At 42.3% G+C, this 22,237-nt stretch overlaps 1 protein-coding gene across 1 annotated transcript; it reads left to right on the top strand.

The window, feature by feature from the left end:
* The first annotated feature begins 252 nt into the window (after positions 1-252).
* LOC132404030 (2'-5'-oligoadenylate synthase 1-like) lies at positions 253-17,172 on the top strand. The gene is made up of 6 exons (XM_059987996.1): positions 253-484; positions 5,638-5,935; positions 10,892-11,067; positions 12,065-12,315; positions 13,746-13,878; positions 16,028-17,172. The coding sequence occupies exons 1-6, from the start codon at positions 311-313 to the stop codon at positions 16,523-16,525; spliced, it is 1,530 nt and encodes a 509-aa protein (XP_059843979.1). The 5' UTR covers positions 253-310; the 3' UTR covers positions 16,526-17,172.
* Positions 17,173-22,237: the final 5,065 nt, after the last annotated feature.

The raw sequence follows: 22,237 nt of genomic DNA, 5'->3' as shown, positions 1-22,237 counted from the left end.
AACTGATCAGCATACAGTGAGTCAGTATCGATGAGGCCAGGAAAAGTGATGGAAAGAAAAGGAACCGAAACTACGGCATTATCTACTGATATCGAAATAAAGGCGTTGCTGCCTTTAATTAGCTCGAGCGATGACAACCAACCAGACCAGTGACGTGTATGAAACTTATCATACCGGCAGATTTAACCTCCACGTTTCACTATAATAGAAGAATTAGAAGGCGGGGCTAGTGACCGGCTTATAAACAGCTGCTCAGCGGCGGAAAGAAACAGTTCGGACGCCGCCTGTGAGGAAGAACGAACGCTGAGTAATGATGGAGCTGGACAAAATACAGCCCAACAAACTGGACGACTTCATTAAAAATAACTTGCAGCCATGCGGGTTTAATGTCGAGGTGAGGGAAGCCGTGAATAGGATCTGCGAGTTTTTAAGAAATCAGTGTTTCACCAAACAACCCAACGTTAAGGTGATCAGAGCCGTTAAGGTGAGTGGGTTCGTTTTTTTTAACGAAAAATACTTACCGAGTGGTACTTACTATAATTCACTTTTTAAAACAGCAAGCGCTTCTTTTCCTCGTGAATGAGGAAGCTTTCTGATAAAGCTACTCTCCAGTTTTTACCCGAATATTTCTCCACTTTGTAATAAATGCAACTCTGCTCATATGTTTTGGTTTTGCCCTACAACTGAAAAGTTTTGGCGGGAAGTATTTCATACCTTCTCTCAACTTTTTAGGGTCCAATTTGACCCAAATCCCTTTACTGCCTTGTTTGGTATTATTGCAAATGAAGATATAACTTTAAATACTCCTAATCTACAGGTTTTAGTTTTTACCTCTCCTTTAGCAAGAAGAGCGATCTTGCTTAAGTGGAAGGAGTCTACCCCTCCTACACATCTTCAATGGCTCCGTGATATTATGTCGTATTTAAATTTAGAAAAGATCCGCTGCTCAGTCTTAAATTCGAAAGTTACTAATTTTAAATGATTTAAAACTTTTGACTGGAAAGATTTTTTTTTGAGCACATCATTGTTAGAACTGGACTTTATTTCATTCAGGAGATGGATCGTAAAGATAAATCAATCCACTCCTAAAAATGCGAGATAAGCTTGAAAGTCACAAGACAAACATTTTATAGGATAAATTGTAATCGAATATATCAACTTACATAAATGTAATCAACATCAAGAGGCATTAAATAATCCTGTAAATAAACCAAATTAAAAAGTAGTTTTTTAGAAGTGTTTTGAAACTAGTCTGGTGTATCTCAGTCATTGGAATTTTCAAGATTTTTTCTGTATTAGAGCAAACGACCGCATCTCCAGTTGTTGTATACTTGACCTTAGGAACTTAAAGCAAACCAGTATTCACAGATTTAAGATTAGGATGTAAGGGGATATATCGAGGAGCTAGATTATTCAGAGTCTTGTATACAATTAAAATTATTTTAAAATTAATCCTATAGGACACGGGCAGCCAGTGTAATGATGGCAAAACAGGTGAATGGTTCTCAGTTTTTAAAAAACTAACGCGCCTCCAAAGGTGAGGCCATCAACAATTTAGTGATGCAGTCGGTGTGGTTCCGTCCAAGTCGCCTGCTCAGGTCCACCGGGGGATCTTATCAGTTTGCCACAGCTTTCTCCCTCTTGTCCTGAAAAGCTGCCCAAGGGCGACTCATTTCCGCCACAGTTTTGAGTGTCCGGTGGTGGATGAAGAGATCTGAATGGAAAGCACGGATCTACACTACCCGCAAGAAAATTAATTTCAGCGTAGAATATGGCAACGTGTACATGTACTTTGATAATAAATTTGTTTTTGAACTTTGTAAGTTACACTGGGAGTAAGTCTAGAGTTCCCGCTTTTTTAAAAAAGAAACTTGAGGTGGAAGTGTTGCTGGTAGGTTAAAGTGTTCGCAATGAGGAAGACTGGGCTTCCGTGAGAAGGGCGGCCGCAGAGAGGTGAGGTGAGGTCGGTATAGCAGCCGGTGGAAGATCAGGGAGGATTTAGTGGGAATGACTCTGCGGGAGGTGTGTCCATCTGACACTCGCAACGTCAACAGGAGAGAGATGAAGTCCTGCAAGGTCAATTCAGAAACTTGGGCAGAAAGTGCTTAAAAAAAAAACCCAGTACCTCAGGGTTATAATTTCAGGATTACTCCCAGAGCCCTGTGCTAAGAAGGCAACAACTTGGAAGATAATACAATTAAACCTGTGGCTAAGGAGATCGTGCAGCAGCAAGGGCTTTGGATACACGGATCATTGGGCTCTCTTCCAGGGCAGGTGGGAACTGTAGAAGAAAGACCGGTTACACGTGAAGGAGAGGGGCACAGGGAGATTTGCTAGTGCTCCTTGGGAGGGTTTCTGGGATATGTGGCAGGGAGTGGGAGCAGAAAGTTAGATGGTGGAAGTTTTCAGGGGAGTAGTGGTGAGATCAGGTGTGAGTGGAAGATGAAGCAGATAGGATCATGTTAATGAACGCAGTGGGGCGAATGGGACTGAAGTCTATTTACCCCAGTACAAGGTGTATTTCAGATAAGGCAGATGAAGTTAGAGCCTGGATTAGTACATGGAATTAGTGTTGTAGGAATTGTGGAGACCTGGTTGAGGGAAGGTCAGGACTGGCAGCACAATGTTGCAGGATTCGAATGTTTCAGACAGGATAGAAGGAAATGCAGTGGAGGAGGATGAGTTGCATTACTGAACAGGGAGACTGAGGGAGGTTGTCCTGGAAGCGGAGAATCGAGACTAAGAAAGGTGCCATCACTATGATGGGTTGCACCACTGGCCTCCCAACAGCTTTGAGAGGTAGAAGACACATATGTCAGCAGATTATGGTGTGGAGAGGTGCAGAGGAAACTGAGCAGTTGTAGTGTGACCTTAATTTCCCCAATATTAACTGGTGCCAGAGGCCTAGATTGGGCAAGGTTTGTTATTGTATTCAGGAGGCATTCCTGATACTGTATCTAGATAATCCAACTTTGGAAAGGGTCAGACTAGACCTTGCTGTATGAAATGAACCTTCTCAGGTAGTCAGGTTTAAAATATAAATTGCAGGTTGCCTAGCGATATATGATACTATAACAATTTGGTAAAAGTTAGTTGACATTCCCCGAGTACAATCCTACCCCTCCTATCTCTCTAATTAAGCACGTATCAAAGAATCGTCACAAGTAACAGCAGAGAAGGAGGCCATTGTGTCCAGGCAACCACATGGGGAGCTTTAGGTTAGCCCAATTTCCCAGCACTTACTCCATTGCTTTGTAGGCTTGGGCTGTTGTAGTCATCTGTGTAAATGCAATGTGTGTTTCTGCGTCTATCACCGTTTCAAGTGGTAAGTTGCAGACAGCATTACTTATTTACTGATTTTTTTTTAGAAAGTTTAGAACTTTAGTCTAATCCTTCAAGAATTGGTGGATTTGGTGAGATGTTCAAACTTTGAAAATCTCAGATCTCAGTCCATGCACTTTTGAAGCACAGTTGGGACAAGGAGGTGGATTGGCTATTTGCATATATTAATAGGCATGGAAGATTCTCATTTTATCCCTCTTCCCCAGAGATCACACCTGCCCTTGTCCCTGCAACCACTAATCATGGCTGGGATACTTGCCTACTTCACTATGGGCAGCACTCCATTAATACTGAAATGACATAATTGCAGGGACCTGCTGAATGGTCTTGCACTGGCCAATCAGATAGACCTCTCAATAGGATCAGTTACATCCCTAAAACAGACAGGTTAATCTCAGCTTCCACGTTTCTCATTCTTGTCAAGTTTTAGTCCACAGGTCTGTCACATTTGCTCTTCTGCAAAGGGAAGAGAGCCAAGTCCATTGAAATCGACTTTGTAAGCCTTGAAGGGTCTCACCCTGAAACGCCGACTTGTTTATTTCCCTCATGGATTCTGCCTGACCTGCTGAGTTCCTCCAGAATTTTGTGTGTTGCTCAAGATTACCAGTATCTGCAAGATTTCTAGTGTCTTAATTGAAGCTATTTCAAAGTTCAAAGTAGAGTATTATTGAAGTACATGCTCTATTTGTCACCATATACAATCCTGAGATTTGTTTTCTTGTGGGCATACTGAGTAAATCAGTAACAATCAATGAAAGACTGCACCAACTTTTGCATTCAACTAGTGTGCAAAAGATACCAAACTGTACAGATGGAACAGGAGAGAAATAATATTGAAAACATCAGAGAAAGAATCCTTGAAAGTGAGTCTATTGGTTGTGTGAACATTTCAGTGATGGGGCAAGTAAGTAATTCCCCCCCCCCCCACCCCCCGGTTCAAGAATCTGATGGTTGAGAAATAATTTCCTGAACCTGGTGGTGTGAGTCTTGAGGCTCCTGTACCACCTTCCTGATGGCAGCAGCAAGAAGAGAGCATGACCTGGGTGGTGAGTGTCCATGACGACAGATGCTTCTTTCCTGTGACAGTGCTCCATATAGATGTGCTCAGTGGTGGGGAGGACTTGACCCGTGTTTTAAGGGAGTAACAAGTGTAAAGAGGGTTTCTCCTTTTTGTTAACTAGCAGGAATGCTAATTTACTGATAACGAGAATGGTATTCCTTTGTAAACCAAATGGGGATTCTTTTTTCTGAGTCTGTAAGCTTTTGTTGACGGGCTTTTGGGCAGATCGGCGCAAGGGGGTCGAGAGAGAGGACGCAATGCTCTAAGCTGGGTGAGGATCAGACCCCAAAGGGGGGGTCCGAGGCCGGGAGATTCTCCGAGGGGGGGGGGGGGGATGAAGCTAGATGTGCTTGGTTGACCACTCGGAGGGTCCTGAGCTGTTTGGAGAGTCAAGGAGTTCGGAGGGTCCTGAGCTGCGAGTCGAGGAGTTCGGAGGGGATCGAATGGTGGCCAGAAGACTTCAGTAATTGAGCTCCAACGGTTGTGCACGAAGTGGTTTGGACTTTGATAAGTTTGGCGCCTTTTCTTTAATTTTCTCTTCATATATACTGTATCGTTATTAATCACTTAGTTATAGTAACCTTTATAAATTGTACTCATTTAATCGCATATGGTGTACTGTCTGGTTTTGGGCGAGGCGGGGACATCACACAGCATCCACACCAGCTGATTACCCAGTTTGGCGGGGCCGAAGGCTGCTCCCCCTAGACGAGAACGAGCTGAGCGAGCCTGAGGTGACCCAGGGGGTTACACAAGGCATACATTTGGCTTCAACAAACAGTTTGTTATTAGTTTGTTGGTGAATATGGGCTTAGAATGCATGGAATTATGCTAAATTTTTAGAAAAAATAATAGGAAAAGAGATTCAGGCATTAAATTTGATGGCAGCATTCTGGATAGGATGGAGGTATGTGCACAGGTTACCTCTCCATTTCCTTGGAAAGACTGCATGTGTATTCCTCCAGTGAGGACAAGGCTGGATGGTGATAACAATGACCAACTGTTAAATGTCTTCTATGAATGTACTGCATGTCTACCTGGGGATATCCTTGGAGTGTTTGTTCAACTGCCTCCCTTCCCGATTTTCAGGAAAAGGGGGAAGTTCTGAACTAAAAGGGTGGAACAAAGCACCACCATGCACATAAAACATGCTGGTTATGTCAAACCTGATTTCAATTCTAATTCTGGAAATGTTTGAAAACGATGATTAGATATGTAATTTTTTTTGTTCACAGGGTGGATCTTCAGGAAAAGGAACAGCTTTAAAAAACAGCTCGGATGCAGATATCGTCGTCTTTCTCAGTTGCTTCACGAGTTTCCAGCTCCAGAGAGACACCAGGCATGAAATTCTTGAGGAAATTCAGACAATGCTGGATAAATGTTCTAAAAGCCTTGCATATTCAGTCAATAATATCAACGTCAACATCATAAAGCAAAGTATCACATCGCCAAAATCTTTAAGCTTTGAGCTGCAATCAAGGAAGAGTTCTGAGAGTGTGTCATTTGATGTTTTGCCAACCTATGATGTATTAAGTAAGAATTAATATTACATTGACTATAATTAATAGTAACGTTACATCTCAAATGTAATTTTAATTCTTCTATCACTGCTTCTATGGATAGGTGGAAAGAAAGGAGCTTGTCTGATTTGCTCTCTTCTCTGCCTGAAGGACAGGCAGGGGACAAAACGTAAATGTAGCCAGTTAGAGGGGTTGGAATGTGTCTATTGCAACACTAGGAGTATTAGGAATAAAGGAGATGAACTTAGAGCAAGGATCAGTACGTGGAACTACAATGTTGTGGCCGTTACTGAAATTTGGTTGGAGGAAGGGCAGGATTGGCTGATGCATGTGCTGGAGTTTAGGTGTTTTAAAAGGAATAGGATGGAAGATAGAAAAGGTGGAGGGGGTGTAGCATTGCTGGTCAGGGATAGTATCAGGGCTATGGAAAGGGAGGACACTGCAGAGAGCGTGTCCACGGAGTCAGTCTGGGTGGAAGTCAGAAATAGGAAGGGATCAATCACTGTGCTGGGAGTAGTCTATAGGTCCCCAAATAGCCCTCGGGACACAGAGGAGCAGATAAGTAGGCCGATCTTAGAATGGTGCAGAGAATACAGGGTTGTAGTTATGGGTGATTTCAATTTGCCTCATTGACTGGCACCTCCTGACTGCAAGGGGGATAGATGGGGCTGAATTTGCCAGGTGGTTTCAAGAAGGATTCTTGACACAATATGCGGACCAGCAGACGAGAGGAGAGGCCATACTGGATCTAGTTCTGGGTAATGAACCTGGTCAGGTGACAGACCTCTTGGTGGGGGAGAATTTTGGTGAGAGTGACCACAACTCCCTTAGCTTCAGCATAGCTATGGAAAGGGATAAAATCAGACAAAATGGGAAAGTGCTTAATTGTGGAAGGGCTAACTATGAAGGGATGAGATAAAAAGTAGCAAGAGTAAATTGGAAACAAATGTTTAAGGGTGAAAGCACAGAGGTAAAATGTGGAGGAAGTTTAGGGACCACTTGTGCTGGGTTCAGGATAGGTTTGTCCAACTGAGACAAGGAAAAAATGGTAGAAAAGGGGAACTGTGGCTGATGAAACACACGAGGCAACTCTTCAAGAGGAAGAAAATATATGTTAAATATAAGAAGCAGGAGGGGCTCATGAGAAATATAGGGTAGATAGGAAGGAGCTTAAGAAAGGACTTGGGAGAGCTCAAACAGGGTATGAGAAGACCTTGGCATGTAGGATTAAGGAGAACCCCAAGGTGTTTATGAATTTCTGAAGAACAGAAAGATGACAAGAATTAAGGTGGGGCTGCTAAAGGATTAAGAAGGCAACATGTGCCTGGAGGCGGAGGAGGTTGGGGAGTCCTAAATGGATACTTTGCTTCAGTATTCACAAGTGAAAAGGACCTTGATCAGGGTGAGGTTGAAATAGAACAGGCCTGTGTGCTGGACAGTATGGAGATTAAAGAAGAAATGGTAGATCTTAAAAACATCAAGATTGATAAGTCCCCAGGGCCAGATGTGATATACCCCAGGTTGCTGAGGGAAGTGAGAGAAGAGATTGCTGGAGCAGTAGCTATGATCTTTGAATCCTCTTTGGCTGCAGAGGAGGTGCAGGAGGATTGGCGAATGGCAAATGTAGCTCTGTTTGAAAAAAGGTAATAGGAAGAATCCTGGGAACTATAGACCATTGAGTCTTGCGTCAGTGGTCTGCAAACTATTGGAAAGGATTCTTAAAGATAAGATATATGAGCATTTGGAGAAGTACAGTCTACTCATGGATAGTCAACATGGCTTTGTGAAGGGAAGATCGTGCCTCATGAGCCTAACTGAGTTTTTTGAAGAGGTAACAAAAGAACTTGTTGACTGTAGGGTGGTAGATGTGGTCTACATGGATTTTAGCAAGGTATTTGAGTCCCCCATGAGAGACTCATGCAGAAAGTCATGAGGCTGTTTGGATAATTGGCTTAAAGGAAGAAAGCAGAGGGTAGTAGTGGAAGGAAAGTGTTCTGTCTGGGGGTCGGTGACTAGTGGAGTGCCGCAAGGATCTGTCCTGGGACCCCTGCTCATTGTGATTTTTATAAATGACTTGGATGAAGAGGCAGAAGGATGGGTGAGTAAGTTTGCGGATGACACGAAGATTGGAGTAGTTGTGGAAGGAGCTGTAGGTTGTTGAAGGTTATGAGAGGATATAGACAGGATGAAGAGTTGGGCAGAAAAGTGGCAGATGGAGGTCAATCCAGTAAGTGTGAGGTGATGCATTTTGGAGGGACAAACCAGAAGGCTGAGTACAGGGTTAATGGTTGGTTACTTAAGAGTGTGGATGAACTTTGACCTTGGGGTTCAAATCCATACGTCTCAAGGTCGCTGCACAGGTTGATAGGATAGTTGCGAAGGCCTATGGGATGCTAGGCTTCATTAATAGAGGGATTGAGTTCAAGAGTAGAGAGATCATGTTGCAATTCTACAAATCTCTGGTGAGACCACACTTAGAGTATTGTGTTCGGTTCTGGTCACCTCATTATAGGAAGGATGTGGAAGCTATGGAGAGGGTGCAGAGGAGATTTACCAGGATGTTGCCTGGTTTGGAGAACAAGTCATGTGAAGCAAGGTTAGCAGAGCTGGGACTTTTCTCTTTGGAGCATAGAAGAATGAGAGGGGACTTGATAGAGGTCTACGAGATTGAGAGGCATAGATAGGGTGGATAGCCAGTACCTGGTTCCCAGGGAATGAATTGCAAACACCAGAGAGCATATGTACAAAGTTGAGGGAGGGAAGTTTAGGGGAGACATCGGGGGTAAGTTTTTTACAGAGGGTTGTGGATGCCTGCAATGACTTGCCAGGGATGGTGGTGGAGGCTAAAACAGGGGTATTTAAAAGCACATGGATGAAAGAAAAATAGATGGTTACAGGGTAGTGTGGGTTTAGTACCTTTTTAAAGGAATATATGGGTGGGCACAACATCGAGGGCTGAAGGGCCTGGACTGTCCTGTAGTATTCTAGTGTTTGGTGTCTGATTCTGAGTCAAGCAGTTGCTGCCGTTCAGGAAGAAAATGAATTCAATGGCCATTTTATTAGGTACGTCCTGTAGTCTTGGTCTTCTGCTGTAGCGCATTCACCTCAATGTTCAAAGTGTGCATTCACAAATGCACTCCTGCATGCCACTGCTGTAACACAAGGCTATTGAATTACTGTCACCTTCCTGTCAGCTTGAACCAGTCTGGCCATTTTCCTCTGACGTCTCCCATTAACAAGGAGATTTCACCCACTGAACTGCGCTCACTGGATATTTAATTTTTATCCATCTATTCTAAGCCATCTCTAGTGACTGTTGTGCATAAGAATCCCAGATCAGCATTTTCTGAGATACTCAAACCACCCTGTCTGGCACCAACAATCGTGCCACAGTCAGTCACTTGGAATGCATTTCTTCCCCATTCGGATGTTGGATCCAAACAACTGACCCCCTTAACCAGGTTTGCATGCTTTTGTGCATTGAATTGCTGCCATGTGATTGGTTGATTAGACATTTGCATTAACGAGCAGGTGTAACTAATAAAGTGGCCACTGAGTGTAGATTACAGTGCACTTTTTGTCTGTACATGGCACATAGGAGGATTCTTTCATAGGAGAAATAACAAGGAATATTAACCCTAAATCTTACTGCTATTACTTTACCACTGACGTTAAACCAGTTTAATAACAAAATGAATTCCATGGGAAGTCTTGGGTATCAAATCTAAAACTTGCTCTTAAAAGATAATATCTGCCTTTTTACTTTCCTTTCATAAGAAAGTGATTCATTTCTTGGCCACTAGGCTTAGTCTCATGTTGGAAGCTTTACCAAAATGTGTTTTACAGCTTGGAACCATGCCATTTTGCCCAGCTGATCCTGTTGGGAGGTGGGAGACAATATCCTGCTAATTTGGAATGACCACAGACAGTTTATTTTCTAGAAACGATCTCAGGCTGTGATCAGAATGTAGATTTTACCTTCATGCCGCCTGTCCCCACTTGTCAAATGTGTTGTTATGATTAAGGTCAGCACCAAAATCCTTGGTCCCCTTGCTCTGATTCACTTGTATATCATAGCTCTCATAATTAGCTGTATTTACATCATCTGTTTTAATGCTAACGTGAGTTAGATTCCCTTATTTAACATGCATCATGATATCTAGCAATGAGCAGATGTCTTCCAAAATCAAAGAGACGTAGAACGAGTGGTTCTACCTTCAGAAAGCTTAATGTGTTACCAAGATGCAAAAAGCATTAGTCATTACTTTGGGTTAAATTTACAAGTGATTTCTTTGCGGAAATAGTCACAGAGCACAACAGCACAGAAACAGGCCCTTCAGCCCACCTACTCCATGATGAACTATTATTTTGGCCAGTCCCACCAACTTGTACCTGGATCATAGCCCTCCATACCACACCCATCTATGTATCTATCTGAATCTCTTTTAAATGTTGAAATTGAACCTGCAGCCACCACTCTGCTGGCAGCTCATTCCACACACTCACAACCCTCATGTGAAGAAGTTCCCCCAAATATTCCCCTTAAACCAAGGGGTCCCAACCTGGGGTCCACAGGCCCCTTGGTTAATGGTCCATGGCATAAAAAAGGTTGGGGACCCCTGCCTTTTTAAAAAAAAAACTCTCCATTTTAAAACATGATCTCTAGTTCTAGTGTTGCTCAACCTTAGTGGGGGGGGGAGGGGGTGCGAAAGCCTGCTTGATTTTACCCCATCTATATCAGTCATAATTTTGAATACCTCTATCAAATCTCCCCTCATTCTCCTTTGCTTGTTACGTAAACTTCAGCAAACTCTTTCTGGGAACCTTTGGGAAGGTGGAAAACTATCCTGAGATTAAATAAACTGGAGTGAATCCAATAGAATGGTCCATTTGGTCTTGGAAGTGATACTTGAACAGTTATTAAGCAATAGTCTTTTGACCATGTTCTTGTTCATTTTATTTCTTGCAGCACCACAGTATAATACAAGCGAAGCACATCTCGAACTAATCCAATTTGCAAACCATAATGAGATCACAGAAGGAGAATTCTCTGCTTGTTTTACTGAACTTCAGAGAAGATTTGTGAAACGGCAGTTTCCAAAGGTTAAAGACTTAATTCGCCTGCTGAAATATTGGTACAAGGAGGTGAGTGATGGAAGAAATTGATAATTGTTAATCATTGAAAGCCTATGGAAGGGTTGTTGTATCAAACCTAAAATGCTATCTTGCTTTGATATCTCAGTGTACACCTTCCTCTTTGGCATCTCCTTAGGATCATGGACTAGTCCAACGCATCAGGTTCTCAATACCGTCTTGAATATCTCTTCAAGTTTGAATGGTTATGGACCAAAGATCCCCAGAGTCTTTGGGGATGTTGCTGTTTGCTTTTCTCTCCCAAGGACCTGCCCAATAGCCATTGCAGGAAACCCATGAGATACCATTGTATGTTCAGTGGTAGAGCACAGCTCTCCAATGAAATCACTGACTTTCATGGTACAATTTTGGATTGAGTCCCTAGTTTCCAGAGTATCCTCCCAGCATGCAGCCTGCTTCAGGCTAGAAATGGTCAAAGACGTCTATAATTGAACTCAAAACATTTATTTGATTCAATTTCTCATTCCATTAAGAGTTAACGTAAGGATGTGATGGTCTTCTCAGCTTGACTGAAGGCACCACAGCACTATCAGAGATTGGACAACATGCACTCTCCAACTGACTGACAATATACAGATAATTTAGTCATTTCTAGCATTGCCCTGTGAAATCTTGCTTTACACAAATGGGGTACTTAAATCCAAGTCTTTTCTCTATATGTTCTTCTGGTACACTCAAAACATACATAAGGCCAAGAAAACAGGGGAGGAGTCATTACATGGGAGTTTGACTTTGGGCTGTGATCGTGCCTGACCTGACCTAGATCTCAGTGCAGATTCAGCAATCTGTGTGATGGAGATGTTGAGATAGGGGCCACTCGGGAATGATTGGTAACCATTGGTCTAGGAGTGGTCTTGGCATGTAATCTCAGGGAAGCTGTGTCATCAGGGAAAATAATGAAGATTCAAAGTATAGAACCAAAACAGGGTAATGAGGAGTGTGCTTAACATCATATTTGCTTATTGGTGATTGTCAATAATTCTCCTAGTTTGTCAAACCACGGAAATCAGAGCTGAGAAATGGAGCACGACTGCCTGCAAAGTATGCCTTAGAATTATTGACCATTTATGCCTGGGAGGAAGGTAATCACAAAGAGAGATTTGACATGGCTGAAGGGTTCTGCACAGTCCTGGAATTGATCTGCAGATATCAGGAACTGTGCATCTACTGGACTGACTACTATGATGTCAATAATGAAGATTTGGTGAAGTTCTTAATCAAGAAACTCCACAACAGAAGGTAAGATTCCCAACCACACTTTAAACTATGCGAATTAATGGTACCCTTTGTTTTTAAAATTGTGTTCACCTTCTGGATTCTTGTATATACAGGTCCAGTAGAGAGCAATACATGACATCACATTATTAAAACATAAGACCACAAGATATAGGAGCAGAATTAGGCCATTTGGCCCATCAGGTCTGCTGTCATTTAATCATGGCTGATTCAATTTTCCTCTTGGCTCCAATCTCCTGCCTTCTTCCTGTATCATTTCATGCCCTGACCAATCAAGAATCTATCAACCTCTGCCTTAAATATACATAAAGACATTGGCCTCACATGGCTGTGGCAAAGAATTCCACAGATTCACCACCCTCTGGCTAAAGGATTTCCTTTTTATTTCCATTCTAAAAGGACACCTCTCTATTCTGAAGCTGTGTCCTCTGGTGTAGACAGTCCCACCATAGGAGACATTCTCTCCACATCACTCTATCATGGTCTTTCACCATTCAATGAGTTTCATTGAGGTCTCCCTCATCCTTCTGAATTCTAATGAATACAGGCGTAGAGCCATCAAATGCTCTTCATATGACAAACAATTCAATCCTGGAATCGTTTTCGTGAACCTGCTTTATGTCCTGTCTAGTTCTGACGGTAACAGCTGAAAGTATCTCTTAATGTTTCTCATTTTTTTAACTACCCACCGTTGCCTACCTTACTGAGATTGATTTCAGAATCCTCAGCCTTATTTGCAATTCTGTACATCATTATGGACTACCCTCTGTCACCTCACCATTTACTGCCTCAACAAGCTCTTTTAGCCAGTATTCCTATTTCACTTTTTGGCCTTTTTCTGTCAGCTTTCCTTCTCTTACAGAGTTTTCCGTAGAGTACTTCCTCATTTCAAAGTTTGCCCCAAAATCTCGAAATATGTTCTTCACATTTTGTGGATGTCCATTTCTGTTTGTTATGGTGGCAGGTGGAGAATCTGTGGATTTGTACACATTGTGACATGTCTTCAGTGATACATCTGTTTGAACTATTGTGGTGGTGCTTCGGAAGACTATGATGATCAGTGACAGTATCCGAGGCTGTAGAGGAATGGAGAGTTCAGGCTACAGACACTACCATTGTAGCTGAATAGAGCTAGGCAGGAGAGTTGATTCCTTTCTCTGTTCATGGTGCTGCCTGTGTATGGGACAGGGAAAGGAGGTCTTTAATGTTCTGATGTTTCTATCATTCATTCATTTGTTTTTTAATTTTGTGGATGTCTGTGATGAGTAAGAATTTTAGGTTGTATACTGTATACATTCTCTGATAATAAATTGAACAATTTTGTCTTAAATTGATTGAGAATTAATGCAAATTGATCACAAAGATGGAATTTGTACGCAGTGCATGTACTGCTCAAAGTTCAATGTTGTCATTGGAATGGCTTTATTTTTCAGACCAATCATTCTTGACCCAGCTGATCCAACTGGAAATGTGGCTTCATCAGATGGTTGGAGTGTGATGGAAGATGAGGCCAGGAAATGGCTAGGGATGCCTTGTGTCTCTAATGTTGAGGCATGGGTCGTCGAGGTAAGAGTTTGAATAATTCTTGTTCAGATACAAGGGTGTGTAGATACATTATTCCCCATTTTCTGTCACCCTGCCAGTGTGTGGCAGCTGATAGACATCCCAGATTGCCTCTGCCCAGGGGAGATGGTGCAATCTGTGGCAGGTCTTCTGACCTTGCACTGCTTGAATTGGTCCCTATTGGTAATTTGCTGTCTCTGGTGCTGAAAATCAGCCACCTTACCTCACTATGTTGCATGTTATTGGTTGGAGTTTCAATCTAAACAAGGCCCTGGTGAAGGTGACACATGTGTTACGTGCAGATTTGAATGCATTGTGATGTTTTTATTTCATTATCTAGGTTCATTATCTAGGTAAATTATCCTAAGTGTTTAAAGCCTAACCATTTTAAAATACGTTGATTACTAGATAAATACACGACTGAAGCAGGGGGTGACCTAGCTTTTGGGGTCTTGAACTGTGGATTTATACAACATGTTTAATGTTTTAAAAAAACTTCTTGAAGTGGCAATCTTATTGAAACTGATCGAATATTGAAAGGGCTAGACAGATAATGTGGAGAGGATGCTTCCTATAGTGAGGGATTCTAGGACTAGAGGCCAAGCCTCAGAATAGATGGACATTCATTCAGAATGGTGATTACAGGAGAAGGTAGGAGAAGGGGTTGAGAGCCTCATTAGAGGGACATCCATTTAGAAAGACAATGAGAAGGAACCTCTGTAACCAGAGGCTAGTGAATGTGTGGAATCCATTGGCACAGATGGATGTGGACGCCAAATCACTTAGTGTATTAAGAGGAGGTTGATTGGTTCTTGATTAGTCAGGGTGTTAAAGGTTGTGGGAGAAAGCAGAAGAATGGGGTTGAGAGGGAAAATAAATCAGCCATGATAGAATGGTGGAGCAGACTCAATGGGCTGAATGGCCTAATTCTGTAGCTATTATGCATTTAAGTTTTCAGTGATGTGTTTGGGGAAAATTGATTGGTAGTATCTGGGGCTGTGGAGGAATGGGCAGTTGTAGACATAACTATTTTACCCAGATCAAGCCAAATAAGTTCAGTTCTGGTTGATTTCTTTTACTCGTGTTTGATTCATTCAGTTGCTTGGCTACAACTGGTAGAAGTGACTATAGAATTCAACAGAGAAATTGAGTGAAATTAACAAGCATCTAACCTGTAACTTGATGATCACACCAAAGTGGGTTCCTTTTTTGGTTGTATCTTCAGCTGTGTAACATTAATGAGAAGTAGGTTTAATATCACAGGTACGTCATGAAATTTGTTATCTTTGTGTCACTGCAGTACATAACAGAGGAAAATGAACTACATTATGTGCGTGTAGATATTATATCTTAAACAGTTGAATTAAATAAGTAGTGCAGAAAAGAAGTTGTGGTGTAGTGTTCATGGTTTCATTGTCCATTCAGAAAGGAAGAAGTTGTTGGTGTGACTTCAGGCTTCTGCACCTCCACCCTGATGATAGCAATGATAAGAGGGCATGTCCTGGGGACGGGGTCTTTAATGAAGCATGCCACCTTTTTGAGGCACCACTCCTTGAACATGTCCTGGATACTCCGAAGGCTGGTGCCCATGATGGAGCAGACTAATTTTACAACTCTCTGCAGTTTACTTTAATCCTGTGTGGTAGCTCTCCTCCCCCATCCCCACCCATACCAGACGGTGATGCAGTCAGTTAGAATGTTCTGTTGAAATTTGCAAGTGTTTTTGTTGACAGACCAAATAATGGAGAATGGAGCTCCAAATGAGCAGCAAATCCTGACGTCAGTCCTGACGAAGGGTCTCGGCCGAAATGTCGACGGCCCTTCTTCCTATAGATGCTGCCTGACCTGCTGTGTTCCACCAGCATTTTGTGTGTGTTGCTTGAGCAAATCAGTTGTTTTCTGTTTGAGACCATGACAGCCTATTCTGCACTGTTCTAGCTAGTGTTCCCACTGCACGCATCCACCCTCGCTTCAGCCACCACAATTTCTTCCACACAGTGCACTTGGTGCAAGTGTAATTTTGCACGCTAACAACACCCATTGCCACCCATCAAGTTGTCATTTCCCATCTCACTCTTTTGTTTTCTGTCGCCTCTGAAGTATAAAAGGAATGTATCTTACTTCTGTCCATTTTTTCTTTTGTGTACCTCAGCCAGTGAAGACATTTGGAGTCACGGTGACGGCCCTGGATGGTAACCAGTTTCAGCAAAATGCCAGCATTTACAGTAAGGTCTCTCAGATCAAACACAGCATCCAGAAAGAGTGGAACATCCCAGCTTTACAGCAACGCCTGCTATTCGAAGACACCATTCTGAATGATCAGAAAACCTTGCTGGATTCCAAGATCTTCTTTGATGCAAAAATCCAGCTGCTCACCCTGGGTGTAATGGAGATATTTGTCAGAAAAGATGGACGTGACCAGACGATCCAGGTTTTGCCAGATGACCAGGTTTCAAGTTTAAAAGATAAAATTGAATCCCTGCAGCGAATCCAGCGAAGCCAGTACTACTTAACCTTTCAATCAACACCGCTTGAAGATGCACGTACACTGAAATCTTATGGCATTAAGCACCATTCTACCATCCTTGTCAACCTGAGATTGCGTGGTGGCACTGAGATTCAACTTCCTAATACAGTGGATCCTAACTGAACAGTTTGAAAATCAATGGCAGTGATAAAGACCTGAATTAGTTTTTTCATTTAAGGTACCTTTGGTTAATTACTTTAGTTGAATCAGTGTTAACTGTAACTGATGTGAGGCAGGAACTCTTGAAACACATCACATATTGTGTTCTTTCTGATGCAACTTATCCCAAGTTAGCAAACGTGACCAATATCTGATAATGGAACTGGGGTGATTGGGAAGCTCGGATGATTTATGCATCGTGGGTACCTTGTCAGTGCACAATCCCCACCCCCTCGGACCTCATCAGACCCACGTGGACACTTCTCCCACAGTGCACTTTAAACTCTGGCAAACCCTATGCTTGTCCACAACTCTCTTGCACCACACACGGACAAAGTGAATAGCCGTGCCTATTGATCTTTGAATCCATTTAATTATTATGCTTTTTTCTCAAGGCTCTTCTCTTAAGCGTCATAAACATAATGACTTGAATCGAGTAAAAGAATTTTTTTGTGAAACCACATCGGTACAACATGAGAAATGGCAGCCATTGGCTATATGTCAGGGAAGAAACTGCTGGAATTATCTGAATAATAATAACTTAATATGATGTAAATTCTCTTTTGTACTGTGTGAAATTCAGCTGTCAATAAAAAAGCTGTTTTAATGTTTGAAGGATTATCGGGCTTGTTTTGCTCAATCGGACCACCTTTTTCTTTCTTTTTCAATCTTTTTATTAAGTTTCAAATTAATAAACATAGCAATAATGTTAATGATACAAAGAGATCGGGATTACATTAGTAACGGTTGACATGTAAAAGCACAGGTTCCAAGTAACAAATGTAGTTTAGCCTCCCAATCTGTTAGTAACTAACCATGAACAAGATCTTTTATAAAGAGAGGGTGGGGGAAAAACCCCCTAAACTAAAAATCAGCTAAACTTTAAAAAAAAAACATAGATTGGGCTGCCATATTTCATTGGCTAAAATTATAATTTGTCGTTAACTCCGCTCCTCTATACATGAACAAAAAATTACTAAAAAAGAATTCAGAAAGGGTCAACTTACATCATATGAAAATATTGAATGGCTTCCAAGTTTCTTCAAATTTAACAGAAGGGTCTATAGTACCACTCCTAATTTTTTCCAAATTTAGACATGCTATCGTTTGGAAAAACCATTGAAATGTGGTGGGGGATTAGAATCATTCCATTTAAATAAAATGGATCTTCTGGCTATTAATGTCACAAAAGCAATTAAACGACAAGCTAATGAGGATAAATGACTGGAATCTATTACAGGTTGTCCAAAAATTGCAGTAGTAGGATGAAGTTGTAAATCAACATGCAGAACTATTTGAAATAATATCAAAAATATCTTTCCAATATTTTCCTAGAAGAGGGCAAGACCAGAACATAAGTGTCAAGGAAGCTACTTCAGAATTACATCTATCACAAACAGGATTTATATGGCAATAAAAGTGAGCTAACCTATCCTTGGACATATGAGTCCTATGAACCACCTTAAATTGTGTCAACGTGTGTGTGGCACATATTGAAGTATTAACTAGTTGAAGAATTTTCTCCCATTTCTCTGTAGACAAACATCTTTGAAGTTCTCTTTCCCACTGATTCTTAATTTTATCAGAAGTACCTAAGTGTATTTTCTAATTAAATCATAAATAATAAATGCTATTTAATTCTTCTGATATGGATTTAAACTTAAATTTTTTCTGTTACTTCCATTTGATGTGATATCTGAAAGGTAAGTAAAGTAGCATTCAGAAAGTTTCTAATCTGTAAATATCTGAAAAAGTGTAATCTAGGCAAATTATATTTATTAGACAACTGTTTAAAAGACATAAAACAACTAACCATGAATAAATCACAAAAACATGTTATTCCCTTTGTTTTCCATAAAAGAAAAGCTTGATCAGTTGATGGTTTTGAAAAGCTTGATGGTTGAAAGAAAAACTTAGATATAATAGAACTTGACAGGATAAATTTATTCAATCCAAAAAACTTACGAGATTGAAACCATATTTGTATTGTATGTTTAATTACTAGATATATTTGTTTATTCAATTTAGTAAGTGCAAAGGGAAGCACAGCTCCTAAAATAGAAGCCAGTGAAAACCCCTGTACAGACTCCCGCTCAAGGTTCATCCATCATGGACATTGGGTTTCATCCAACTCGTGTCCAAAACGTTAAATATTGAATATTGATTTCCCAATAATAAAATCTAAGACTCAGCAAAGCCAAACCACCTTTTTTGATTTTTGTAAATATATCTAAGTATTTCTGGGATTTCTGTTCTGCCATATATATGAAGAAATTTTAGAGTCAATTATATGAAAAAAAAGACTTGGGAATGAAAATTGATACTGCCTGTAATAGATACAGAAATTTAGGTAAAATAATCATCTTAATAGCATTAATTTGACCAATCAAAGATAAGGACAATGGGGATCATTTAGTAAACAGTTGTTCAACATGATCAATTAAGGGTAAAAATTTTATTTTAAAGAGATCCTTATGCTTCTTAGTAACTTTAACACCCAAATGAAATAATCAGGAACCAATCTAAATGGTGATTGCCTATAAATTGGAACTTGCATATTTAATAGAAAAAGCACAATTGTGACAAGATCTGAAGGGTAATTCTAAAGTAGACTGTTCCTTTAAATGAGAGAGAGAGAGCTTGGGTGCTAATTCAGCTGCAGAGAGAGAGAGAGAGAGAGAGAGTCTGTGAGTTGCCTTGGAAACTGAAAGGCGGAGTTATATGATGGACAGCTGGTGCTCCGCACCACTGAGATTTATACAAGGTCAGTTGTCTTTTTAATCAGACACACAAGAGACACAGGACTTCTGAGGCAAGGAGGACACTGGTGAGCTTTGTGTGCCCATGACAAGAGTGAGGTTTTGCTGACAGTGTGGACAAAGGAGTGACTGGTAGAACGCAATCAGTGTGTTTAACCCTGGCCTGGGTTGATAGCGTTACCGTGGAAATGGTCCCCTTTTCTGTGCTCTCAAGTTGGTGACTAAGTTTTGGAAGCAAGGAGGATGACGTCGAGGATCGGCATCAGCATCGGCATTGGGAAAACAAACCAACTCTCTCTCCAACTCGACTCAAATCAAATTCCAGAACTGAACTGATTACTTACCATCCCACCGTAAGACCGTATCACCTAATCACGTGAGCTGGGGAAGCTTGGGAACCTTATTTACTCACAAATATATATGCATGTACAAACCCCATTTCCAGAAAAGTTGGGATATTTTCCGAAGTGCAATAAAAACAAAAATCTGTGATATGTTAATTCACGTGAACCTTTACTTAACTGACAAAAATGCAAAGAAAAGATTTTCAATAGTTTTACTGACCAACTTAATTGTATTTTGTAAATATACACAAATTTAGAATTTGATGGCTGCAACACACTCAACAAAAGTTGGGACAGAGTTAAAATAAGATTGAACAGTGCACAGAATATTCAAGTAACACCGGTTTGGAAGACTCCACATTAAGCAGGCTAATTGGTAGCAGGTGAGGTATCATGACTGGGTATAACAGTAGCGTCCATCAAAGGCTCAGTCTTTGCAAGCAAGGATGGGTCGTGGCTCACCCCTTTGTGCCAAAATTCGTGAGAGAATTGTTAGTCAGTTCAAAAGGAACATTTCCCAATGCAAGATTGCAGAGAATTTAGGTCTTTCAATATCTACAGTACATAATATTGTGAGAAGATTCAGAGAATTCAGAGACATCTCAGTGCGTAAAGGGCAAGGTCGGAAACCACTGTTGAATGTGCGTGATCTACGAGCCCTCAGGCGACATTGCCTAAGAAACCGTCATGCTACCGTGACAATTATAGCCACCTGGGCTCGGGAGTACTTTGGAAAACTATTGTCACTTAACACAGTCCGTCGCTGCATCCAGAAATGCAACTTGAAATTGTATTATGCAAGGAGGAAGCCATACATCAACTCTATGCAGAAATGCTGGTGAGTTCTCTGGGCCCGAGCTCATCTCAGATGGACCGAAAGACTGTGGAACCATATGCTGTGGTCAGATGAGTCCACATTTCAGCTAGTTTTCAGAAAAAAACAGGTGTCGAGTTCTCTGTGCCAAAGATGAAAATGACCATCCTGATTGTTATCGGTGAAAGGTGCAAAAGCCAGCATCTGTGATGGTATGGGGTTGCATCAGTGCCCACGGCATGGGTGAGTTGCATGTATGTGAAGGTACCATTGACTCTGAGGTTTATATTAGGATTTTAGAGAGACATACGTTGCCATTAAGGCGACGTCTCTTCCTGGGACGTCCATGCTTATTTCAGCAGGACAGTGCCAGACCACATTCTGCATTGGCTACAACAGCGTGGCCTTGTAGACATAGAGTGCGTGTGCTTGACTGGCCTGCTGCCGGTCCAGATCTATCTCCTATTGAAAATGTATGGCGCATCATGAAGAGGAGAATCAGACAACGGAGACCATGGACTGTTGAGCAGCTGAAGTCTTGTATCAAGCAAAAATGGACAAAATTTCCAATTGTAAATCTACTACAATTAGTATCCTCAGTTCCAAAATGATTAAAACGTGTTATTAAAAGGAAAGGTGATGTTGTAGCAGTGTGCTACATGCAGTGCTAAAATAACGACACGGAGTCAGTAAACTGCAGTTAAAGAAGATTTTGTTCGAACTTCACAACCTTTAAAGCCTCCCTGATCCCGCCCTCCCCGGGCGTGGATGCTGTAGGGGGCACATACTCACGATCCCCTGCAGGCTTTTCCCTTTGTTGGTGAAGCAGACCTGGCGCCCTTTTGGGACTGGCCTTTGTGCCGGCGCGCTGGCTATTTGTGAGCCGGTTCGAGTGTGCTAGGAAGTGGGTCGCCACATAACCCCCCCCCCCCACAGAACCGGCGATACACCCCCCAGTGTCCACAGTCTGGGCCGGACCCTGTTTGGGAGGTCGGCCCCCGCGCCGCGGTGCCAGAAACTCGACCGGTTGCGCCAAGTCCACATGGGCCGCTCTGAGTCGGTCCACCGTGAAAACCTCCTCTCTCCCCCCAACGTCCAGCACAAACGTGGACCCGTTGTTCCTGAGCACTGTAAACGGCCCCTCATAGGGCCGCTGCAGCGGTGGCCGATGCCCACCCCTTCGTACAAACACAAACTTACAGTTCTGCAGGTCTCTGGGTACGCAGGTCGGGTTCCGCCCGTGCTGTGAAGTGGGTATGGGGGCCAGGTTACCGAGCTTCTCGCGTAGTCTGCTCAGGACTGCTGCGGGATCTTCCTCTTGCCCCCGTGGGGCTGGTAGGAACTCCCCGGGGACGACCAGGGGCGCGCCGTATAACAACACGGCCGAAGAGGCGTGCAGGTCGTCTTTGGGTGCCGTGTGGATGCCGAGTAGGACCCAGGGAAGCTCGTCCACCCAGTTAACTCCTCTCAGGCGGGCCATGAGGGCCGACTTCAGGTGACGGTGGAAATGCTCCACCAGTCCGTTCGACTGTGGGTGGTAATCAGTCGTGTGGTGCAGCTGTGTCCCCAAAAGGCTGGCCATAGCTGACCACAGGCTGGAGGTGAACTGGGCGCCTCTGTCGGAGGTAATGTGGGCCGGTACACCAAAGCGGGACACCCAGGTGGTGATCAGTGCCCGGGCGCAAGATTCGGAGGTGGTGTTGGTGAGCGGGACCGCCTCTGGCCATCTTGTGAACCGGTCCACGATAATCAGGAGGTG

This window comes from Hypanus sabinus, chromosome 13, assembly GCF_030144855.1.
Source record: "Hypanus sabinus isolate sHypSab1 chromosome 13, sHypSab1.hap1, whole genome shotgun sequence".
In the NCBI taxonomy this organism is placed as follows: Eukaryota; Metazoa; Chordata; class Chondrichthyes; order Myliobatiformes; family Dasyatidae; genus Hypanus; species Hypanus sabinus.
The sequence above is the reverse complement of the archived record's forward strand: the minus strand, read 5'-3'. Positions and strand labels throughout refer to the sequence as shown.